This window comes from Schistocerca serialis, chromosome 1, assembly GCF_023864345.2.
Source record: "Schistocerca serialis cubense isolate TAMUIC-IGC-003099 chromosome 1, iqSchSeri2.2, whole genome shotgun sequence".
NCBI classification, from domain to species: domain Eukaryota; kingdom Metazoa; phylum Arthropoda; class Insecta; order Orthoptera; family Acrididae; genus Schistocerca; species Schistocerca serialis.
Genome location: NC_064638.1, coordinates 1105234128 through 1105259029, shown reverse-complemented (window position 1 = coordinate 1105259029; position 24902 = coordinate 1105234128). Strand labels below are relative to the sequence as shown.

The 24902-nt window shown below is 38.1% G+C and overlaps 1 protein-coding gene across 3 annotated transcripts in view; it reads right to left on the bottom strand.

The window, feature by feature from the left end:
* LOC126416498 (mediator of RNA polymerase II transcription subunit 30-like) overlaps positions 1-24902 on the bottom strand; it is an 85318-nt gene that overhangs the window by 10485 nt on the left and 49931 nt on the right. For all 3 annotated transcript variants that reach the window (XR_007575476.1, XM_050084242.1, XM_050084250.1), the window contains one exon: positions 22109-22210. Coding sequence is in view for 2 of the 3 variants with exons in the window: in XM_050084242.1 (XP_049940199.1) it covers positions 22109-22210 (102 nt within the window). In the remaining variant the exon portion in view is untranslated. The remainder of the gene's footprint in view (positions 1-22108; positions 22211-24902) is intronic.

Here is a 24902-nt window from a genome sequence, read left to right as displayed (position 1 = left end):
GTCACAAAGATCAGTCTGCATTAGATAGGCTTATACACTCCTGGAAATTGAAATAAGAACACCGTGAATTCATTGTCCCAGGAAGGGGAAACTTTATTGACACATTCCTGGGGTCAGATACATCACATGATCACACTGACAGAACCACAGGCACATAGACACAGGCAACAGAGCATGCACAATGTCGGCACTAGTACAGTGTATATCCACCTTTCGCAGCAATGCAGGCTGCTATTCTCCCATGGAGACGATCGTAGAGATGCTGGATGTAGTCCTGTGGAACGGCTTGCCATGCCATTTCCACCTGGCGCCTCAGTTGGACCAGCGTTCGCGCTGGACGTGCAGACCGCGTGAGACGACGCTTCATCCAGTCCCAAACATGCTCAATGGGGGACAGATCCGGAGATCTTGCTGGCCAGGGTAGTTGACTTACACCTTCTAGAGCACGTTGGGTGGCACGGGATACATGCGGACGTGCATTGTCCTGTTGGAACAGCAAGTTCCCTTGCCGGTCTAGGAATGGTAGAACGATGGGTTCGATGACGGTTTGGATGTACCGTGAACTATTCAGTGTCCCCTCGACGATCACCAGTGGTGTACGGCCAGTGTAGGAGATCGCTCCCCACACCATGATGCCGGGTGTTGGCCCTGTGTGCCTCGGTCGTATGCAGTCCTGATTGTGGCGCTCACCTGCACAGCGCCAAACATGCATACGACTATCATTGGCACCAAGGCAGAAGCGACTCTCATCGCTGAAGACGACACGTCTCCATTCGTCCCTCCATTCACGCCAGTCGCGACACCACTGGAGGCGGGCTGCACGATGTTGGGGCGTGAGCAGAAGACGGCCTAACGGTGTGCGGGACCGTAGCCCAGCTTCATGGAGACGGTTGCGAATGGTCCTCGCCGATACCCCAGGAGCAACAGTGTCCCTAATTTGCTGGGAAGTGGCGGTGCGGTCCCCTACGGCACTGCGTAGGATCCTACGGTCTTGGCGTGCATCCGTGCATCCGTGCGTCGCTGCGGTCCGGTCCCAGGTCGACGGGCACGTGCACCTTCCGCCGACCACTGGCGACAACATCGATGTACTGTGGAGACCTCACGCCCCACGTGTTGAGCAATTCGGCGGTATGTCCACCCGGCCTCCCGCATGCCCACTATACGCCCTCGCTCAAAGTCCGTCAACTGCACATACAGTTCACGTCCACGCTGTCGCGGCATGCTACCAGTGTTAAAGACTGCGATGGAGCTCCGTATGCCACGGCAAACTGGCTGACACTGACGGCGGCGGTGCACATATGCTGCGCAGCTAGCGCCATTCGACGGCCAACACCGCGGTTCCTGGTGTGTCCGCTGTGCCGTGCGTGTGATCATTGCTTGTACAGCCCTCTCGCAGTGTCCGGAGCAAGTATGGTGGGTCTGACACACCGGTGTCAATGTGTTCTCTTTTCCATTTCCAGGAGTGTATATACAATATTACCTTAAGTCAAAATTTTTAAGGCTGCACTTAATCACTGTGACTGGGTCACCACAGTCATAAATAAAACAATTCCCTGCAGCGTAATTGCCTAGTGCAATGGTTAACATAGAAACCTGACGTCTGGAAGACCACAGACTCAAGTCCCATCATATGCAGCATGTGTGTCATTTTTTTACATCTAATGAAAAAACTATCATTTTTATTCGATTAACTGGTTTCACTGTTTTTAGTTTTTATATCTAATGCTTTACCATGTTATTTTCATCACTTTATTGACTTTTTTATTTGTTCTTATATTTCTGGAATCTGCTTGTGTTGCTATAATTTGCAACTAAGTGCCAGCCAAGACTGCTCATTCGTAGCCAGTATGAGGACAGTTTCAGGTAATCAAGAACAGCGAGAAATTACAGTTTGCTTTTACTGCTGAAACTGAAATTTTGTTGCAGAAGATGGCTACACAAATAAACATAATATGAAATTTCCCTGTCTTGAGTTTGCTCTTAGACGTTTGCCTTAAACCCAGGAACAAAGTGATCAGATCATTGATCATTGTTTTCTGGGATACATTGCACATCATGATATAGTGGTTAGGTGAAGACCCAGGGCTACAAAACATATCGTCTGCTGCAGTCCAGTCTTTGGTCATATAAAGTCAGCTGTCGACAGAGGATCTCCTATTTCCAGTGGCCCCTTCCCACATTGCTCTGCATTACACATAACAAGCATTCGTGAAGTGACCTGTTGTGTTTATGAGTCACCTATAACCAAGCTGCAGCTGGCAGCAGATGTGGCAACATTGAAACGGCAGGTGACAGATGTCAATTATCAAGTAATTTTGATCAGACTACAGTAATCAATTAAATAAAGAAACTGAATCTTGCAACTTTGGCCATTTTCCACATCAAACTTGTTCATACAAGTTTCAGTCCCCTTATTAACCCAGCAGGCTGGAAACCCCATAAAGAACCAAGATTGAAATGACAGTGACTGTGGCTGTTAGGAAAGAACAAAATTTAAATGAACTCTGCTATAATAGGGGAGGGAGAAGTCATAGGGGAGGGGAGAATTGGTGAGAGTAGGCTGTAGACTAGCATAGGGGAGAAATGGCTATTGTGAAACATGATGGACCATTAAGTTTGAGAGGAATTTAATTTCTGTGATTTTTTAAAGGGCAACTGTTCTAAAGTTACGTTCCTGATACAGGGAACTATTTTCAGAACATTGCAGTGTTATGTGATGGTACAGAAAAAAAATTCTACTTTGTCGAGAACGAATATTTCTGCTGTGCCATTCAGATAGCACCATGAGAGTTGAAGTTACGTAAGAGGGTGTGCTAGATTGAGAATATGATACAGCAGACAGAATATGATTTATAAAAACCAAAAATAGGTGTGGATGAATACCAAAATATTCGCTGACTGGTTTGACAAAAACTTTTATCCACGAAGTAAAAAATTTCAGCACAAAGTTAGTGAAGAGGGAAAGTCCTACTTTTACTGGATAATATGCCAAACCATCCTTTGGCTGAACTGTTGGAGAGAGGAAATGCAAGTTTACAATAAAATTTGTGTCTCCTAATGTGACATACTCACTACAACTAATGGATCAAAATATTACTGAAACATTAAAAGCACTATACAGAAAAAAAAACTTTTACTAGGGTCGTTATCTGTTGCTGAAGGTAACACAGAAATCATTTGGTCTTTTGTTGAAGGAAATGAATTTAAAGGACACTTCTTACATGGTTGCAGATGCACAGGATTGACTGAAAGGAACACTTTGAACAAAGCTTAGAAAAAATGCTGAAACAAGAGCAATAACTCTTAAGGATGATTCTGTTTTGGAGAATATAAATGAGCTGCTGACAAACATACAAATATTCCTGTACTGCGATGCTGATGATAAGAAGAGTGGCTCACTTGTGATAGTAGTGACTGAAGTTCTCAGATCATGCTGGATGGCAAAATTGTTGAAACCGTATTGCAGGCAAACAAACTACAGAAAGTACAAGAACATGAAACAAAATTAAACAGAGATAAAGAACCATTTCATGTGGAAGCATTTCAAGCCCCGGAAACAGTTTTTAAATGGTGACACCTTGTGATTACTGCAATTAAAACAAATTCATGATGCAGCAGCAATGAAAATAATAAACTATTTATGTAAAGTGACAAATATTAAATATTTAAAACAAAATTAAACTGCATTTACCGTCCTATGTGACTTGTGTTATGTATTTCATGATTAAGGTTACAGTACTTTAGTCATTTTAACGAAGTGCATACGTAGTATGAAATGTGTGCCTAATATCTAAACAAACCTTTATTTTCATTGATTTTAGTAAGTTTTTCTTGTTTTGAATATACCTCTAGCATTATACATTAATTTCATGAAATTTATTTGCAATTGCGGAATCTCTCTGGCATTAGTCACATTAGGTATGAAGATATTACCTACTGATGAAACACGAATATTTGTGCCAGACCATGACTAACTCAAATTTCCTGCTTGTCCTGAGTGGCTGCCGTCCGTATGTCATACTGACTATGACTCCATCACTCACAATTTTAGTTGGATTCCTGGTGTAGGATTTCAAGGAGACAAACATATTCAACATCAGTATTACGATTTTCATTGTGCTTGTTGAGGCTTCTAAAAAATATCTGAAGAAACAGACACTGGTAATGATCTTGCAGCTGCATGAAATTTATTCACAATTGCAGAATCTTTCTGAAATTAACTTGCATTGGGTACAAAGATACAGTGGAGCATCAATTACCTGAATTTGGTCAATCGAATGACCATTTCACTGTACTCACTGAAGCATGGCTTACAGGGCAGTTGAAAAGCCAGAGGAAAGGGTATAATACAGTTAGAACAGATACAAATAAGTAAAAATTAATATCGGGATAAAAATGAAACCATGGAGAAGTAGTGAGAGGAATGTAAAGACAAGAAATGAACCTGTCAATTTAAAAAAAAAAAGGACAAATAGGGAAATTAAAATAAATTTAAAAGATTAGCTTACTGGCACAATTCAATTTAGGAATGGGTCAAAATGGAAAAAAAAGAGGTCGCAACAACAGGATCAGTTGGCAAAAATAAGGCCAAGAGGAGGTACAAACTGAGCATATGCTGCTGCAAGAAAGAATTAGTATCACCTGCATGGTGAAGCAGGAACTAAAGTTGCAATAACTGAATTGCAGTGCATGCATTATAGCCTGTTATTGTGTATTACCTCATTAATACACAGTTTCTTTGCTGACATGGAAAGCTGAAATGTGATCTTATATACTATATGAAACATTTATGAGTTATGAGCATGGAGCAGATAACAAAGACACAGCAAATTAGCAATTTTTGCAGTAAGTGTACTCACAAGGATATTAGACTCACGGCAACAAAATGGGTTAAGCAGTGATGTTAGAATGGTGTAAAAGGTATAGTCAGGATCTAATGTCACGTTAGTAAAAGGTACAACCATGTGCAATTCTTCGTTTTATCTGATTTGATCCATTATAAATGGTTTTTGAAAGCCTGCGACTGTAGAAACAATAGGTTTGTTTATAAATAAATAAATCTTCTGCTACTAGTCACGATTTTTCTTTATTTTACTATTCGCACAACGCGTTTCGAGAAATAATTCCCATTTTCAAGTGCATTTTGTGTGTGTATTAAGCCATTTCTTTTGATGTTGTCAGTGTGTGAGAGTATGCTTCATTTTGTTGACTTTTAAGTTTTCTAATGGGCAATTTGTGTAGAGTCTCACACACATTTAACATCACATACAACTTCTTGTACACTTTACACATCGAAAATATCTTATATAAACAAAACAGTTACGAAGATCTTACAGATCTTAGAAAACTTAAAAGTCAACAAAATGAAGCACACACACACACACACACACACACACACACACACACACACACACACACACACACACTGACAACATCAAAAGAAATGGCTTAATATCTTCATTTTATGTTTACCGGTTACCAGGTACAATATTTCAGCGATCAGACAAGTTGCCAATGGCAGGGGCACTGCCAAACTGACCTCCTGGGGCACATGGCCAACTTACATCCCCTTCCCTTTGTGAGCCATTTCCTATGCGGTCTGCGCCCGAGGCATGCGTCTGGGGCAGCAGAGGTGTTGACATCGGCGTCTGTGGTAGTGCAGGTGTAGTTACCCCATTTGGACTGGTCGCCAGATCGTTGTATTTTCTGAGTGTCTTCTTAATTAGGTTCAGTGCTGGTTCTAAAGTCTCACTAAGACTTTGTGGTCTACTTTGGGGAGAGGGGCGTGTGATGTCTATCTACCTCAATCACTGTTAACTGAACTTGCCACTGTTTTGCAAGAAGAATGGTTTATGGTCCCTTTGAAAGCCATACAAGACCTGTATTTATCCATTCTGAGATGGCTGGAAGCTATTTTGACTGTCAATAGTTACCCTACACTGTATTAGGCACGATTATGTGTTGTGACTGGTTTTTCCAAATTTTTGCCCACTCCCTTTATCTCCTCACCACGTACGGCAGAATTTTTTTTCATTTTTTACTTGAATTATAAAGTCAGAACCCTCACTGACTGAAAAGCCTGCTTCACCTCATTATCACAGCTATTTAAGTCAAGATCCCATTCATTCACTGTTCACCTGCGTGGTACAGTCCTGATTACACTACTAACCTTGAGTTCATTGACTAACATATCTCCAAGATTTTGCATCAGAAAATGCTTTCCATTGTTTTCACATGTAATGCTTCCCACCAATACAGGATTAAGTATTTGAAGTAAAGGTATTTACTCAAATATAGATTTACTACACATATATACATCCAGCCTTGGCACTTTCTTCGATTCTTACAATTACCCCATTCGCTTATTTTCCAAGTGTTTTTCTAAGCTGTTTTAGTCAATCTCAAAATGTCAAAATAAACAGTCCTGGATGATGCGAGCTGTTTGAACAGGCTGTTTCATCTTCGAACATAGCATCACCATTGGGGAACAAGTATTTATGTTATTTATTCGTTCGGCATATACAAGGCAAATATTATAGTGTCATTACAATCCACCAGGAAATTACAACACTACACAATGCTACTTATAGTTTTGAGCCAATCTATGGCTAGGTCAGGCAGGTAATGTATGTCCTTCAGTTCACCACTATATCCTACCACTTCACACACCAGTAGGTGGTCCATTGTCTGGATTTCACCACATTCACACACGGGACTCTCCCCAAGTCCCCACTTATTCATTAGATGTTTGCATCTTCCCACGCTTGTTCTAAGGTGATTTAAGGCAACCCAGAGCTTCCGAGGGAGATCAAAACCATTTATCTTCTTGTACCATGCGACAGACCTGATCAGCCATAATGATCGCATAAACCTTGGCCATAATGTGACCTTGATAATAATCATGGGGCCCCTGGAATATCACAATATGGCTGCCCACATCATAACCCAACACCTGCCATGTTTCACTCTTAACAGCAAACAGTCTGCATTGTAGGCTTGGGACAAAGTAAGCCAGATTGAAACTCAACCAGAAGTTGGAAAGAGTGTGAAACAAGTCTCATCTAACCAAATGACATTCTGCCATTGCTCCCTACTCTAGGTTTTATAATGTCTGCACAGTTTTCTGGTACAGGCATTTGCACCACAGAGCAGCTTTGGAATTCCAGCTCACCCCTAAATTCCCTACTTACGTAGCTCCCTTCATGTCTTGACACTAATGGGATTCACAAGTGCGACATCCAGTTTTGTAGTGACTTTTGCAGCTTCTTGTCCCCCTCTTCTTTGTCACAATCCTCTGCAAAGACTGTGTCACAGTTACTGAACACACACTTTTATCCAAGCTGTGACTTAGCAGGTGATGTTTCCCTGCTTTCCCTGTATGTGGTATGCTGCCTCTTGAAATACCAAACATTTCAGCTCCTTTTGTTATGGAAGTTCCCACAATACAAGCACCAACATGCTCATGTTCAAATCCACTTAGCTCCAGCACAATGCACTCACAACTAAATAAAACATTGTTCTGACCTTGGCTGACACTTCAAAATGTTGAGGGCATGGCACAGTTGTCATTCAGGTTCTAATACAACAGCAGAACCTGCAGGCTTGGCTAGCATGTGCATTTACGTTCAAGCATGAATTTCTGGAATGTTCCCACATTTTTGTCCATTTGTAGCATTGATCAAACAATCAGTAAAATAGGTATAAAAGTATGGTGCAACTAACCATATAGCAAACATACCACCTGACAACACCAAAGAAAAATTAAGCCACATGTTTGTGCACTATACCTCAAGTGAAGTAGCTGGAAGTACAAATCACTGAGCCAGGTACTGTTATTTGTTGGTTAGTTTACAATGTGTTTATGTATAGAAATGACCTACAACAGTTCAGTAGAAGCTGCATCAATGGAAGTCACAAAATGGTATAAAGAAAGTATTAGTTATGAAAAATTATTCATGTCCTACAGAATTTCATCATTCAACTTCATTGCGGATTGAGGTAATGACATCAACACCATCAACAGAAAAAACTGTCATGGTTGCACAAGATAGATGTATGTAATCTTCACACATGAAGTTTTTCACCTGTTCTGGACGTCAGACAATCTAGGGCAATTACAAACTGGTTTAAGTATAAATAGCCAATAAAGGCAATAATAATAAATGAATAAATTAAAAGTAACAAGAGGAAGACACTGATTGGACTATGAGGCACAAGCCCACATTTGTGCTTCAGGGAGAGGAGAGAGGTATAAATTTCAACTAATAAAATATTGCACGACAATTGAGCTCATTGATAAAAATTCTTGCTGATCTTAACCAAGGCACTGAACCTAACGGCGTCCCATAGAACTGGAAGGTATAAGTCAGATAGCCATTGTCAATGCTTTATTACATCCCTAGAAGCAACACGAAGAAAGATAATGACAGTAAGGAAAAGAAACCTACTTGAGCATGCAAGGCAAATAGGTATATTCAGTGACCAGAAAAACAAGTGTAAAGTTCGCCCATATAATGGCTAGGCTAATACACCTTTGGCAAATGACTGGGTACTAACAAGAATAGAGGAACAGCTAAAATTTTTAGTAAAAATATGAAGCAACAAAGCCACAAGTAATGGTGAACTGGAATACCGACTGTAACAATGATAACTTACCCACACAGAAGCTGCCCCATGAGCACAAATATGGTCAGTTTACAATATTGTGAGCACGTGCTGTCATGCTGGCAACATTGTCAAGTAAATGTCAAGGCCCCATGGAGACATAGTGAGAAAAGGTTCAAATGGTGGTGTGCTAAAACTTAACTGCGGACTAAGGCTTAAACAAAACAAAAAATAAGTAATATAGGTGGCAGCCATCATTTAAAGATACGCATCATAATATCAAAGAAGGTTTGACATTTGAACAAAACTTTCGTATAGTAGATTTGGAAATTTGAAAAAGATACGATTAGAAATTTCAAACTCTTCCAAAAAATTCAGTTTCTTCCCTTTGTTGGCCATGAATGATTTTAAGGTTTTCTAAATCTGGAGGCTGATGGCCATTACATTTGAGATGCTGGGCAAAAGTGAAAAATTTTTTCACCTTATAATGTAAGTAAGTTATACAGAACTGCAACCAGTCACTTTTTTGAATAATTATGTTTTATTCCATGAACCGGTTTTCGAACCTTTTCAGGTTCATCTTCAGCATGGTTTCAGGAAGTTACATCATTATTGCTAGCATAATGCTGGGTGCTGGCTTGCGACAGCATAGGCCACTTTTTTCGGTTAGTGTCCATCTGCCTGCCTTCATTTTGGTGTCCAGTTGTTATATCACTACACACACTTCCACACAAACTATATTAATTTGCACTCTGACAGCAAAACTTTTCCAGCATCCAGCATGAGCTTTACAACTGTTGCTGTTGAACCATTCATATGCATAACGAAAGAACACTGTAGTCTCTACTATTAATTTTTCCCTTAGATCCACAATGTGCAACAGCACACTTCTGACTATATCATTTTCATACAACTTGGCTATGCTATTTCAGCATACTAATGTTCAAGTTGTTTTTTCGAAGGCTCTCCCATGCAATACACACTCCATAACGAGCAACCTATCAGAAATTCTTTAAGCTAGGTGTCTACAAAATGAGGTGTACAGAATATTCCACCAACTATATCAGTCAAACGTGGAGACCTTTCGCTGTTAGGTTTAGTGAGCATCTACTGACAAAAAAGGTCATGTGAAAAAATTTTCCCCTCTGCTCAGCACCTCAAATCTTCTGGCCATCGAACCCCACATTTTTTTATGTACCTTGAATTCTATCAGGTGGTTTTCTTTTTCAGCACCCCAAAAAATTATGCCCTATCTTACAACTGATATAAAATATGGCAACAAAGCCAACAAAGGCAAGAAACTGAATTCATTGGAAGAGTTTGAAATGTCTAAGCATATCTTTCTGAAATTTCCGAATCTGATACACGACCAAGCCTCTTCAAAACACGACCAAGCCTCTTCAAAACACGACCAAGCCTCTTCAAAACACGACCAAGCCTCTTCAAAACACGACCAAGCCTCTTCAAAACACGACCAAGCCTCTTCAAAACACGACCAAGCCTCTTCAAAACACGACCAAGCCTCTTCAAAACATCAAATATTTTTTGATATTACTACGCATATCTTTAAATGATTGTTGCCACCTGTTTTACTTTTTGGTTATTTTATCTAAGCCTTAGCCATCAGTTAAGTTTTAGCACGCTACTTTTGAGCCTTTTCTTACTGTGGCTCTATGGGAGTTTGACACTTACTTGAGTCTAGATGCCGGCACGACAGCACATGCTCTTGGTATTGTAAACAGACCATATGTGTGTTCATGGGGCAGTTTCTTTAAGGGTGAATTACCTATGTTACAGACAATCTTCCAGTTTAGCACTGCTTCTGGCTTTATTACTTCATGTTTTTACCAAAAAAATTTTAGCTATTTCTTTATTCTTAATAGAGTCCAGTCATTTGAAAGGCTGTTTTAGCCTAGCAATTCTGTGTATGTCTTTCATGTGCTCAGGTTTTTTCTGCTCACTGAATATGCCTATTTCCTTAAGTTAGGTATCCTTTTAACACTTTAGTAGCTTTCTTTTTCCTACTGTCTTTGCCTTCCAGGGATGTAATGAAGCACTGATTCTGGCTATCTGGCTGTTACCTCCCAGTCCTATGAGAAAACTCTTAATAACATTCAACATCTTGGTTATGATTAGCAAGAATTTTTGTCAGTAAGTTCAGTTATGGTGCAGTATTTTATGAGTTGAAATTTATACCCCTCACCAAACCTTTAAACACAAATGTGGCACTGTGCTCCATAGTTCAATCAGTGTATGCCTTCCTCTAGTTATCTTTATTCTTTTGCTATTGCCTTCAATACTATTTACACGTAACACCAGTTTGTAATTTCCCCACATTGTCTGATGATGCCTAAAACAGGCAAAACACATTACATGTGAAGATTAAATAAACGTATCTTGGGGAATCAAGACTGTTTTTTCTGTTCAAAAGACCTATTACAATTGCTGCACCAATACTACAGTGGTAGCCATGGAGTGGGATGATTTTAATGAACACCATTAATTTACTGGAACTAGACGAATAGCTAGTAGTTCTTGGGCTCTAAGGCATCCCTCTAATAGCAAATCATGAGACAACTACCTCAAATACCAGAATTTCAAGATGGCACCTTGGGTAAAGTCATAGGCAAAAACTGCACCACTAAAAATGAAGTTAAGAGTGCAAACAACTGCAAGATTTGTGACAAAGTGTTAAAAGGTATCCAGTGTAGCAACTATCAATGTTTGTTTCATGAGAAGTGTTCCAAAGTAAGCATAAAATTTTTAACTGTCTATTCACAGTCCTGTCTTAACTGCATTAGTGATGGTTGTGGACGCAAATGTAGACACATTATCAGAAAAGGGGCAAAATAATCATAGCATTTCAAAGCGGTATGTTTGGTATAAACAAAAAATATACTGCTCTGAAAACTAGGAGTGCATTTTTGCAAAAGAAACACATCTATCCATCACTCGAAGATCACGATAAAGAATCCAATGTAAACACAGTTGACATGTTGATTCACTCTACGAAATGTACTTCAGCAATAGAAGACAGCCTTTAACACCAGTTAAGTGTAAAAAGTATCTCAGCTTCTTGTAATAACCGATTTTCAAAGATATATGCTCAATGTACATCAAACGACAGCTCAGCAGAGGTAAAACAGCTACAAAAGAAGAAAGTGAAACTATTTGGCGACAGTCGTGCACACAACATTCCAAAATTATTGATAAACAATGTGAATGGCAAGTGTTCAAGTTTCTGACATCGTAAAGCCTTGAGCAAATTGCAATTGTGTAGCAATGAGTATTAATGAAGCATGTTCTGATCTCAGGAGGACTGATTGTGTTGTGCTCACAGGGGGTGCTAATAATGTTAACAGAAACAAAGCTAATGCCTTTATTAAAAAGCTGTTTACATTGCTGAAGTCCTCAAATTTCACCAATGTCATCATAATAACTTTGCCATTAAGGTATGATCTAACAGACTGGTGATGCGTTAACAAAGAAATTAGACTATCTTATTTGAAGCTGAACAGTTTCTGCACCAAGTTTGCGAATGTTAAGGAGATAGAAATTATTAAACAATGGAAGACACCGTTTCACACACCATGAGCTGCACCTCAACAAACACAGTAAAACGATGCTAGCTTCTAACACAAGCAATGCTCTTTAAGAGATATCTCTTGTCAACAAAAGTAAAAATAAGTTTGTTCTTGTACTAGGTGCTATCTCATGTGGAAATGAACACTGAGTGGACCAATTCCCATAGAATTTGGTCCACAAGAAACAAAATAACAAATGAATGCAATTTAGAATTAAAGACCCATGCAGGTGCCACATTCAACGAACGATTAAATAATTAACTGTTTGATTTAGTTCATAATAATTCCATAATGCATCTTGATATAGGCAGCCATTAGTAGGAACAATGAAAAAGTTGTATGAACTGGAAGTATTTCTGGAGAACACAAATTCTGCAGAACTTGTATGCTTAAATGAACAATGGCTTAAAAGTGAAAACAAATTTGATAACTTCATTTTCAGATTACAATTTGGCAGCAAGTTTCTGTACGAAAAACTAGTTTGGTAGAATGTGCATTCTAGTAGAAGATTCATTAAGCTTTGAAGAGAGAAACTTAATTGCTTGAACAGCAGCTGTTATTTGGAAACCGCTGCATTGAACTTTTGGAACATGGCGTATTAACTACTACCGTATGTCATATCCCTGACTGTTCAGCTACATGTCTATTTGTAGACAAATCTGAAACCTTGCTGAGTAGGTTGCAGGTAGGAAAGTTGTGTAAGAAGATCATAATTTGCACCAACTTCAAAATTTTTGGTTTGTAATGGGGACTCATTTCAGTGAACTGCAGTGCTCATTTAGTTAAAATGACAAGAATCTTTGGCAAGGTGGCACCATGTACGTTGTATGTGTTGATAAAGTGAACAGAAGTTACAATGAAGCAGTAAAAAGTGATTTTGTAGTGACGAATGGGGAAATTGTGAAATTAAATAAATGCTTAATGAGTCTACACTTCATAATGGATGCATTAAGAGATAAAAATTCCCACCTAACAAAAAATTCTGTGCTGTGAAAATCTACAGACATCAGAAGTTCCTGACCTTCCAGCAAGTAGGCCTAAATTGTAAGACTGCAAACAAGTAAGTGTTGTAACAGCAAAAAAGGTATGAATTGCAGCAAACACACCAAAGTTTGTTGATAGAAACAGGTATAATACACAATCAATAAATGATCATACCAATGGCAGTAAACTTACAGAACTGGATAATGAACATGGTGAATGCAATTTTGAAAGAGTGAGAAATATGAAAGAAAAATGTAACACCACATCCTCAGTAAAAAACTGTAATGAATCTCTGAAAACTAAAAAACAAACAAAAACAGACAGTTAATAAGGAAAACACACAGTTCACAGTGTGAATATAACTATGGCAATGCAGTCAGCGACTAATTCAATGAACTCTGTAGTTCTGGTACTTTGAAACATACAGTTAAGTGCAATGTGATTTTACTCTCCAACAGCCATGGAAGAAATCTAGCTGAAATCCTAAATAACTCAATCATCTTCAAGTAAGCAGTGTTGAAAATCCCCAAAGAGAAAACAAGAAGAGTCGTAAAAGGTGCTAACCTGAAATGAAATTCTGCGAAGCAATGATTTTATGGTTTCTGTAACTGGTGCAAATGATGTGGCAAGCAATGAAGTTTATGTCTGCATTGAAGCTCTGAAGAATTTTCTTGAAGAAAAGCAAAAGAACTTGATTGTCGCTACTGTCCCACATGGGTATGGTCTGACCTACAACTCGTGCCTAAACTGGGATATAAGAAAAACAAGTACCAGAATTAAGGCACAATGTTCAAACGATGGAAATTGTTCAATTCTAGATATAGGAAAGCTGAGTAGACATCAACACACCCATCATGGATTGCATGTAATTGTGCAGGTAAACATTATTTGTGTGAAAAATTAAATCAAATAATAAAAGGAAAGGTCAAACTGAAAAGCCTTGTGTATAAAAACAGTTTGTTTAGAAGTGAAAGTAGCTCTACAGACACTTTTAGAGTACAACAGCCTTCACTACGCACACGTGAAGGCAAAGCACTTGACACACCACCATAACTGACAGTAAATTCAAAATAATATGACAAAACGTCCAGTACGTTACCAACAAGTGGTAGTAGTCCTCATTTTTCTTGTGAATGAACAAGGGTGAAAAACTGAAGAAATGCATATTATTAATTTAAGTAATTATGGAACTGTCCGTGTCTACTGTAGGAAACAACAAAGATGATTGTGTTGCTATTGGTGTCTACAATAATGTCCAGTGCAAAAAAAATGATTAGATATATAAATTTGCATGTGGGATGATTTTTGAAACAGCTGAAATAAGAACAAAGCTCAGAAACAGCACTTTCATAATAATTCAGATCCCTTAACAGTAAGAAGAAAGAATTCTTTTGTCATTTAGAGGAACTTGTTAATAAATTCACCTCATAAAAACAGACTATAATAGTAGGCATTGTATAAATTACCTTAGATATGCTGCTATGTTACAGTCCAATAATTACACCCATTTGAATTAAACACCAATGAGAGTGACATGTGTCTTTCAGGCATGTACTGACCATGTCGTTACGAACTGAAGGAAGGGAGATCTTTTAGTTTGAATTGTTTGAAACCACTTTTCAGTTCATAGTGCATTACTCTTATAGCTTCATACAGACAAAGAGATAGTATCTCATGGGGACCTATTTACCAATAAAAGAAAGCTAGATTACCATTAAAGGTAACTCTGGCACACAAACTGGTACTGGGTAGGCCTACAGGAAACAGAAGATGTAAGTGGAAAGTAAGACATATTTTATACAAAATAAACCCACTGTCTTTATCAAACGTGCCCAGTGATCAAAATACTAAGGAAAACCGAGTTCCAAGGATCTTAAGCCAACATCATAAAATTAAAGGAAGATATGAAGGACTTATACATTCTCTTTAGAAACGCCAAACTGCAGTACTTCCAATCTTCATAGAAAGCCTGTAGAAAAGCATACAGTGATGCACTTGAGACATTAAAAGCACAGATATATGCAGAACAAATTAGGCAATCCAGTAATACAGTGTGGAGTATAGTGAATTGTGTATTGTTCATCTAATGACGTACATTTGCAATCCATTTGATTTGCATACCGGAGACATGTCAAAATTTATAAAATAATTACAATGATTTTTATATTAATAAATAATAGCACTATAATAAATAACAACACTCTAAGGATAACATTGTACCCAGCTCAAATTTCCAGTTTGTCTCACATGAATTCATCCACTGAGTAATAACACTTCAGTGTCAGTACCTCCTATAGCTTTCTTTTAAGTGAGCCTAAATTAATCTGCATCAACTTGTTCCCTTTTAATTTATTACAAATTTTCATTCCCATGTACCGAGATCCCTGGGCATACAGTCTGACGCAGTGGGTGGGAAGCATAAAATTTTCTTTGTTTCTGGTATCATGTGAATGGACAAAATGGTTTCCCTCAAATAATTCATGTCTGGTGTACAAAAATACAATAATCTCATATGTATAAGGATAGCAGAATTAGTATTTTAAGGTTTCTAAATAATGGTTGACATGGTTCTTTGTGATTTGCAGTGCACATATTTCACATGATTTTTTTCAATATTTTTAGTATCCGCACTATGTTTGTCGAGTTACCCCAAAAACAATACCATACCAAAAGGGGATTCGAAATAGCTTGTATATGCTACTTTCCGTGTGTCCGTGTCAGTTACAGTTGAGAATATTTGCATTGCAAATGTAAAGCTGCTCAGTTTGTTTGCCAGGTATTCCATGTATGCCTGCCAGCCCAAATTTTTATCTACATTTAAACCTAAGAATTTGATTGAGTCAATTTCTTCTATACCTTGGTGGTTGTGTACAATCTTAATCTGCTCACATTTTGACAGTTTGGTTCTAAACTGCGTCACATGCGTCAGATATATCTAAATTCAACCCTTTTAGCTGAAACCAAGTTTCTAAGGTAGTGAGGGTACTGGTCACAGATTTGGGAAGTTTTTCTGAGTCCTGATCTTCAACTAAGGCAGAAATATCATCTGCGAACAGAACTGATGGGGAGCTGATATTTAATGGTAGATCATTAACATAAAATAATAGGACTGGGCCTAATATGGTGCCTTGTAGAACACCATGAGATTTTTTTCCAGAAAGAAAAATAATATGTGCCATTTGAAGAAATGCCAACTCTTTGCTTTCTGTTGGACAAGTAGGATTTAAGCCCTTTTAGGGCACTGCCACTAATGCCATATTTTTCAAGTTTGTAAACAAGCAATGCATGGTTTACGGAATCAAACACCTTTGTGAGGTCGCAGAAAATTCCTGCCACCTTATTTCTCTTGTCTAATGATTTAATTATTTTCTCAATGAAACTGTTTACTGCATTGATGGTGTTTTTACCCTGCTGAAAACCAAAGTAATTGTTTAGAACAACAGAATATTTTGCAATGAAGTTTTGGATTTGTGCAACACCAAGTTTTTCAAATATTTTAGATAGGACTGGGAGAATAGAGATAGAATGATAATTTCCCATGATCTCTCTTGATCCCTTCTTGAAGAGTGGTCTGACTTCAGCATATTTCAGTACCTCTGGGAAACAGCCCTCTTCAAAACATTGATTAATTATCTAAGCTAGTGGGTTTGCTACTCTATTTGGTGGGTATTCCATCCCAACTTGCAGAATTTTTGTTTCTTAATGTTAGAATAGCATTTTCTGTATTCTCCACAGAAACTTTTGAGAATTTTGTAACGTTTTCAGAGTTTTCGCCTAGGCCAGGGGGATTTACTTTGTTGTGATAATCTGCTACATCTACATCAGACTTTGCTACATTTAAAAAGAATTATAAAGTACTCTGGTATTTGAGTTGGATTTACAGCAGTATTTCCTTCAATGTAAACTTTTGGAATTTCTTGGTTACAGGCTCTAACAACTAACTCAGATTTAATGACTGGCCACACAGCCTTTGTCTTATTGTTATGATTTAAAATTAGCCTGTTATTTGCCAGTTGTTTTACAGAGTTTAACATATTTAATCAAATCAATATCTTCATTATATTTTAGTTCTCTGTGCAGTTTCCTTTTCGTTACACTGGAAATTTTTTTGCCCTGGGTAATCCACTTTATTTGTTATTTTACTGCTGCAGAGTCTAGGTGGATATGTTTCATTAAAGTCTCCAAGAAAACTATTTAGGAATTTCTCAACGTTTTCGTTACTTGAGTTACAATAATCAAAAGGCCATGTTTTATCTCTTAGCTTCTCACTAAATGTTAGCAAGTTTTCTTTGCTGAAGTTCCTGCTCATATGGGTTCTCATACGTGAAATGTTCCTGTCCGTGGCAGCTCAATGAACAATGCACAATGATCTGAAATACCTAGATCTAGACAAAATTTACACACATCTTCATATACATAATTAGTTAGAACATTGTCAATGCATGTTGGTGATTGCCCAATGTCTCTGGTAGATTCAAAGGAATTCAATTTGAAACCATATTTCTTTACTAAGTCAGTGAAACTTGAAGCGTGGCTACTGTCAAATATGATATCAATATTAAAATCAGCAGCTATTACAACTTTCCTCTTTTTTTCCTGCAAAGGTCTTCTAGCATAATTTGAAGCTTAGATAAGAATAGTTCTGTTGTTGACGTCCCTGGAATTCTGTATATTGAGATTATTGTAACATTTGCTAGTGAGTCCACTATTTCTACACAACAGCTCTCTAACACACATTCTTCATTTAAATAATTAAAACCATTTGTGGTCTCATAATTTATATCACTATGTAGAAGGATACGTGAGCCTCCACGTGACTTGTTTCTTCTGCAAAAGCTACTTGCTAATCTGAAGTTCCCTATTTTGTTTAGAATTTTAATTGTGTCTTCAGTAAACCAGTGCTCATTTAAGCAAACAACTTTAATATTTGCACATTCTGTCAGAATGATTTCCAAATCATCTATTTTGGAGCTTTTATTGTTAGAAGCATCAGTGTTAAAGACATTTACATTCCAGTGGATAACATACCTACTTTGACTATCACTTACAGGCTTTAGCACATTTCCTGCCAGATGATTGATTGGTTCTGTCTTTCTTAATGCTACACAAGTTTTTTCACCCCCATCACTACTTACAAGTTTCCCTTTTTTTATGATATGGCAAGTATCTACGAACATCTTACTGAATATTTTTGAGCCCAGCCTATTCAGATGTAGACCATCTTTGGCAAGACACTTTGCACTTAGAAAGTTGTTGGGATCAATGAAAACGACTCAGTTTATTGCACTGTTCTTTAATATTGCCATTTTTCTCTGCACATAGCTGTCACTCACTGATCTTCTGTACACAATGCCACGTATTATTATTCTGGAATTCGGGTAGAGTCTCCTGGCTGCTATCTGCTGCTTTCTCTCTTGAGTTTAAGATCTTGTTTAGGTGTGTATGCAATTGATGCATCCTGATTCCAGGTCAAATGTCCATTTCGGAGTTTGGTACAACTATGTTTCTCAACAATGAGTCACCTATAATAAAGAATTCACTTTCTGTCTTATTATAATGCTTCTTTCTGTCTTTTTTGTATGTTATGCTGGTCCACTTATATTTGTTTGGTTCTTTAGCATCTTCAGTTTCTTTTCCTTTTGTAATGGCAGCTGAAATTTTTTGTTGTTTGTCAGTTGTATCACTCCGTGTATTTGCCGAAGTAGGCCCATCTAATACTGAAGTTATTCAAAGACATTGCTGTGGTTTAGGACCGTCATGGAAGTCCACTTTTGCGGCCAGCTATTCATGTGTCAGAGACACCAGGTTGATAAAGTGAGACCACAATAATCAATACATGCAAAGATAACTTGTGCGGATACTCTGAGAATCAATGCGAATGAGGATAGTTAGCAACTCAACATAAAGATGATCGTTGAGCTGCAGACAGGCACGTAGAAAAGACAATGACTCTCCCAACTACATTTTTGGCCATGCCTTTTTCAGAAAACAGAGAGAGAGAGAGAGAGAGAGAGAGAGAGAGAGAGAGAGAGAGAGAGAGAGCACACAACTGCCATCTCCAGCCACTTCATCAACACTCTCTGAGAATCAGATCTGAACAAACCACTCCTCACACCTCCCTGCCTCTCGTCAGCAGCTGCTAGGCTAGTGGCAAGAAGTGGTGGCAGCAATGACTGCAAACTGAGGGGTGTGGTAGAAAGGGGAGAAGCAGTACGAATGAGGGAGTAGGGAAGCAGCGCACGTACTCAGCTGCACCCAACCAGTGATGATGCACGACATCTTGGTAAACAAACCATTTCATCTTCTGAGACAAAGATTTTTCCAGTCCTTTTTTTTCAGATTCCCTAATAAGTTTGAAATTCTCCGATTTCCAGAAATTGTGGCAACCTTGTTAATGGATATCTGACCATCCAGCTGCTTTTATCTCATTGTCAAATTTAGATAAAGCTGTGAACAGTGAAATGAGTCAGGAACTTCCGCCAACAAAATATAAGTACATATGTCTGGAGACTAAATGAAGCTTCCCAGCTGATCAGCAACTGGTATTCGGTACACACCAAATTACAACACTTTTGTATCAGAATTCATGAGTGTTTTCAATGAATGTTTCCCCTTTACAACAGCACATCACAAAAACTGTAAAAAAGACTTGTGCATAACTGAAGGTATCAGTCTCTCTAGAATTAGAAAGAGGAAACTGCACATGGAAGCAAAGCAACTTTGGTGGGGAGTTTGTCAGGTATGTAAACAAATACAAAAGAATATTTGGCAGAGTAGTTAAACTGGCAAAACAAATGGCGAACAGTAAATACATGTCAAATGCCATAAATAAATGAAAAGCTGTATGGCAGATTGTTAAGACTCAAATAGGTGCTGAAAAAACAAAGTTTTAATCCTAAATTAGAAATTGAGGGGGAAATGATTACAAACTCCAGACTTATATGTGACAATATAATGTAATTGGACAGACGAAAAATCTACTCACTAAGCAGCAGCAGGATAACACATATATAAAAGGAGATTATACTTATGCAAGCTTTTAGAGCCAGTGTGTCCTCTTGCCATGAGTAAGACACTTTGGCTCCAAAAGCTCGCATAAGTATAACCTCCTCCTCATGTGTTTATTCTCCTGCTGCCACTTTGTGAGTAGATTTTTAGTCTATCCATTTACATTATATTGTCAAAAACTGGTTATTTTCGTTGTTTTAGACATTCGTTGAGAACTCAACCAGTATTTTATAACTACAAACAAAATTGTTTATCTCCTTGCTCCACACGAAAGTCCCAAAATAACGCAACACAGACCAGGAGAATTCAAACTGACTCATGCATTCTGCTATGAAGTGGCTAACGTTATGAAAATCCCTAAAGAATCTTAAATCTGTAGCCTGGGACAAAATTCCAACAAAAATAATAAAGGCGAGAGTCTACATTACTAATATAGAAACCAAATCTAACAATGGAAAATCCAGGAAGGAAGATAACAATATTACAGAAGGAAAGTTGCTTCTTACCATATAGCAGAGATGCTGAGTCGCAGATAGGGACAACAGAAAGATTCTCACAATTATAGCTTTCGGCCATTAAGGTCTCAGTCAACAACAACAACAACAACAACAACCAAACAAACAAACAAACAAAGAACTTGCACATACAACTGCAGTCTTAGGCAACTGAACCCACACTGCGAGCATCAGCACCAGTGCATGATGGGAGTGGCGACTGGATGGGGTAAAGAGGAGGCTGGGACGGGGAGCCCAAATTTTTCAAAGCAAACAAAACTGAAAATAGCAGGATCATTTATTATGAACATTATGTTCATGGCATCTTAATAATATACATCCCAAAATACAATTTACAGTTGAACACCGAACACAAGAAGTAATTTTTTTGACCTAAACATAACCTGTCATAACAATAAAATCCCAAATTTATAGAAATCTACTATATCAGACGTCATAAATAACACATCATGCCACCCAAAACAACACAGATGAGCAGTTTTCGGATCAGCACTCAACCATCTAAACAAAATGCTTATGACCCATTCATAGTCGAAAAATTAGATGAAAAGATAAAAACCACGCAAACAGTGTTAATAACACTGTCATCAATAGCACAAGAAACTAAATATATCTCCATACCATTCCTCAGTAACATCTCATACCAACTTGCAAAATGGTTTAAATCACACCGAGCCAAAATAGATCACCACACAACCAACGAAATACAAAACAAAATAGTTTATAACACCTTTTCAAAAATCTGGTACATATAAATTATCCTGCGACAGTTGCTCCTGCTACTACATAGGGAATACAGGACAAAACTTTGAAATCCGATACAAAGAACACACAGATGCACTACGTTTACAAATTTAAGGGACCTAGTCTTACAGCCCACGTAGCACAAATAGGTCATTCAGTTACACACATCAAAACAAACTTCCATATCCTACAAGCTGCAGAACAAAGGAATAAAAATGGATCTCCTGGAACAACTAGAGATTTTTGCTCATAAGAAAAAGCCCCTCCAAACCTTAAATGAACAAACAGATTTAGCAAATAACCCATTCTACCAAAATTGTGGAAAATTTAATTTAGTATTGTAGCCTTTATTATTCTGTTCTTCAGCACCATGATCAATTAGCAAATAGGCAGATGACTGATCCTTGACAAATTTTAGATGGAAGCTTAGCTTTGAGATCATTTTACGTCTGAACTGTTTTGGTCCCACTGGGAGTGAACTAGACCTTACATCCCTCTTCATAGCTAATTTAAGTACTGCTAACATATAAAATTAGTACTGCAAATAAATAGCAACTGTAACCTTCAATGTTCAATGTTGACATAAAAATGAACTTAAAGATACATTGAGACATTATGAAGCAGTAATAGCGGTAATTAAATATACAATTAACAATGAGAGAACCATACCTCCATAATCTCTTTGTTTTCATCACATGCCAAACGGTATGATTCAGATGTTTTCTTCTCATCTGATTTCATATCCCATTCTTCTTTCAATGGAATTAAGCTCTGTAAAGTTGTTGAAAGTTTATTAGTAGCAATGATACCACTGGAAATAAGTTATAAAGGATTAAATGCTTGCAATAAACATATATAAAATAAATACCAGCTGAAAGTAAAAGGTTTCACTGCCAATTTCTTCACTAGTAGTTAAGGTGTTAAACATACATACAGGGTGATTGTAATTAAAGTTAAACTTTCAATCCGCTGTAGAAATAATACCACTGGTCCAAATGACATCAAATTGCAATGGAATATTATCAGAGAAGGGGGAAAATGAATGGCAGAAGAAAAATAAATAGTTACAAAATGTAGCAATAGATGGAGCTGTAAGCAATATAATTTAATATTGGTGAACTACAAATGACAAATGAATCATACAACAATGCCTAAGGTGCATGTTTGATGTTTAACAAACTGTACTATTCCATGTGCATGGATGTACAGGTGTGATACTGTTAGCTACGTAAGCCCATGCACCACGGCAAGGTCATATCACACTGAATGGGGACGATCTCTTTTTAACTGTCCTGAGGCCAAGAACTGCATAAAATGCATCAATCAAAATCAAATCAGATTATTAATTTCTGTGTGACTGGCGCAAAACATGTTCAATATGCCGTCCACCATTTTCTGCAACAAGCTGAAATTAGAAACAGCACATTCCACAACTGACTGAAGTGTTCCCAGTGCCACATTCAGAATGTGTTGCGCAATGCGTGCCTTCAACACAGCAAAGTTTGGAATTGAAACACTGAACACAACATCTTTCAGATAGCCCCACAGCCAGAAGTCACGTGGATTAAGACCAGGTAAGCGCAACGGCCAAGCTGTAGGGAAATGGCAGCTGGTAATTCTAGCCTTTTCAAAATGGCACTTCAGCAGCTGCTTAACTGGATTTGCAATGTGCGGTGGGTGCCATCTTGCATAAAAATAATCCCATCCACGCTGTTGGAGAGCTGGAATGATGTAGTTGCACAAAAGACACTCCTAGCACTTACCAGTGACAGTACAGGTAATACGTCTGGAAGCACCTATCTCTTCAAAAAAATATGGTCCGATGATAAACGATGCTGTAAACCCGCACAAGACTGACCTTTTCAGAATGAAGTTCTACTGGTTGATTTGCATGTGGATTTTCCATTGTCCATATTCAATTCGCCAGTTCTGTGTACCAACATATCTTGTCAGATAGAAGGGAGCTTCGTCTGTCCAAAAAATCTTCCAAGGCCAATAATCTTCCACTTCCATGCGAGCGAGAAATTCTAAAGCGAAGGTCTCTCTTGCTGGCAGGCCAACAAGAGGCAACTTGTGCACATGCATAATTTTGAATGGATAGTAAAGAAGTATGTTTCATAGGATTTTACGCACCGTGCTCACAGTTATGTCCAACATTCGGGCAATTCTCCGTGCACTACACATTTGCACACCACCACTCATCTCCTCCTGCACTGCTTGGCCACTGCTTCCACTGGTGTCTAATCCGTTTTCTCCCTCTACCAGGTTGCACACCAAAAGAACCTGTCTTTTCGAATTTCTGAATAGTTTTCTCCAGACCCACAGCAGTCATCAGACCAACGCCTTTTTTCGAACCCTTCAGTGTCCAGAATGTCTGCAGAGCAACGTGTGCACAGTCATCACTCTTGTAATACAGCCTTACAAGTAGAGTGCAATCCTGCATTGAGACAGTCATGGCTAACATCGCAGACGCGAAAGGAGGAAAAAACCTGGCATGTTTATACCAACTTCAATGGGTCATGCGCATGACAGTTGTTTTCATTTAGCTTATCTGACACAGAGCACCATCTATTGATCAATTTTCACACTATTTTTTTTTTCTTCTGCATATATTTTGCCCCTTCTTCAATAATATTCTGTTGCAATTTGACGTCATTGTGACCAGTGGTTTTATTTCTACAGTGTTTTGAAAGTTTAACTTTAATTATAATCACCCTGTACAGAGAACTGCGAGCTATTTACTGAACTGCTTGGAACGCATCCCCTTCAAATGTTTTACACAATCCTAACTTCAACAAGCAATCTATCAAAAGTTGCAATTTAATATTTCCCTGTGACACACATTCAATGAAAACCAGCTCGAGGTCTTGTGAATTGTGGTTTATTTGTCTCATAACATACGTAATCTAAATCATTTGATTCAGTTACAGGAGACACATCAAATTGTGCTAAAATTTCACCATAAACAAAGAACAGCTGATGTTAACAAACAGCATCATAGTAATAATGAATAGTAGCACTTCTCCCACACAATCTGCTGTAGCCTCGTTTTAAACATTTCTGACTTCATATTAAATATGTTTGCCCACTCATTTGCTGTATACTGTCATCCCCACATACTGTGGAGTTCGTGCACATAATTTCAACTGGTGCGTGGGTAGCATAAAATTATTTTTATTTGTTGTATGTACGGTTAAAATTATTCTCCTCAAATCAAGATGGTAATATGTATGAAGCAACACACAACAACTTAAATTTTTTATCCACTAACATGTTTCCTTTCACTTTATTCAGAAGAATTTTAGAGTGATATACACTGCTCACAGTAAATTATGTTAGCCTCCTGATCAGTCACAAAATACTAGGCCTTGTGAGTCCCAGAAAATCATTATCATCATCTCACTTGCAGACAACTATGATTTGAAAATTCTCTCAGTGGATGAACACAAATGTTTCCATTTAA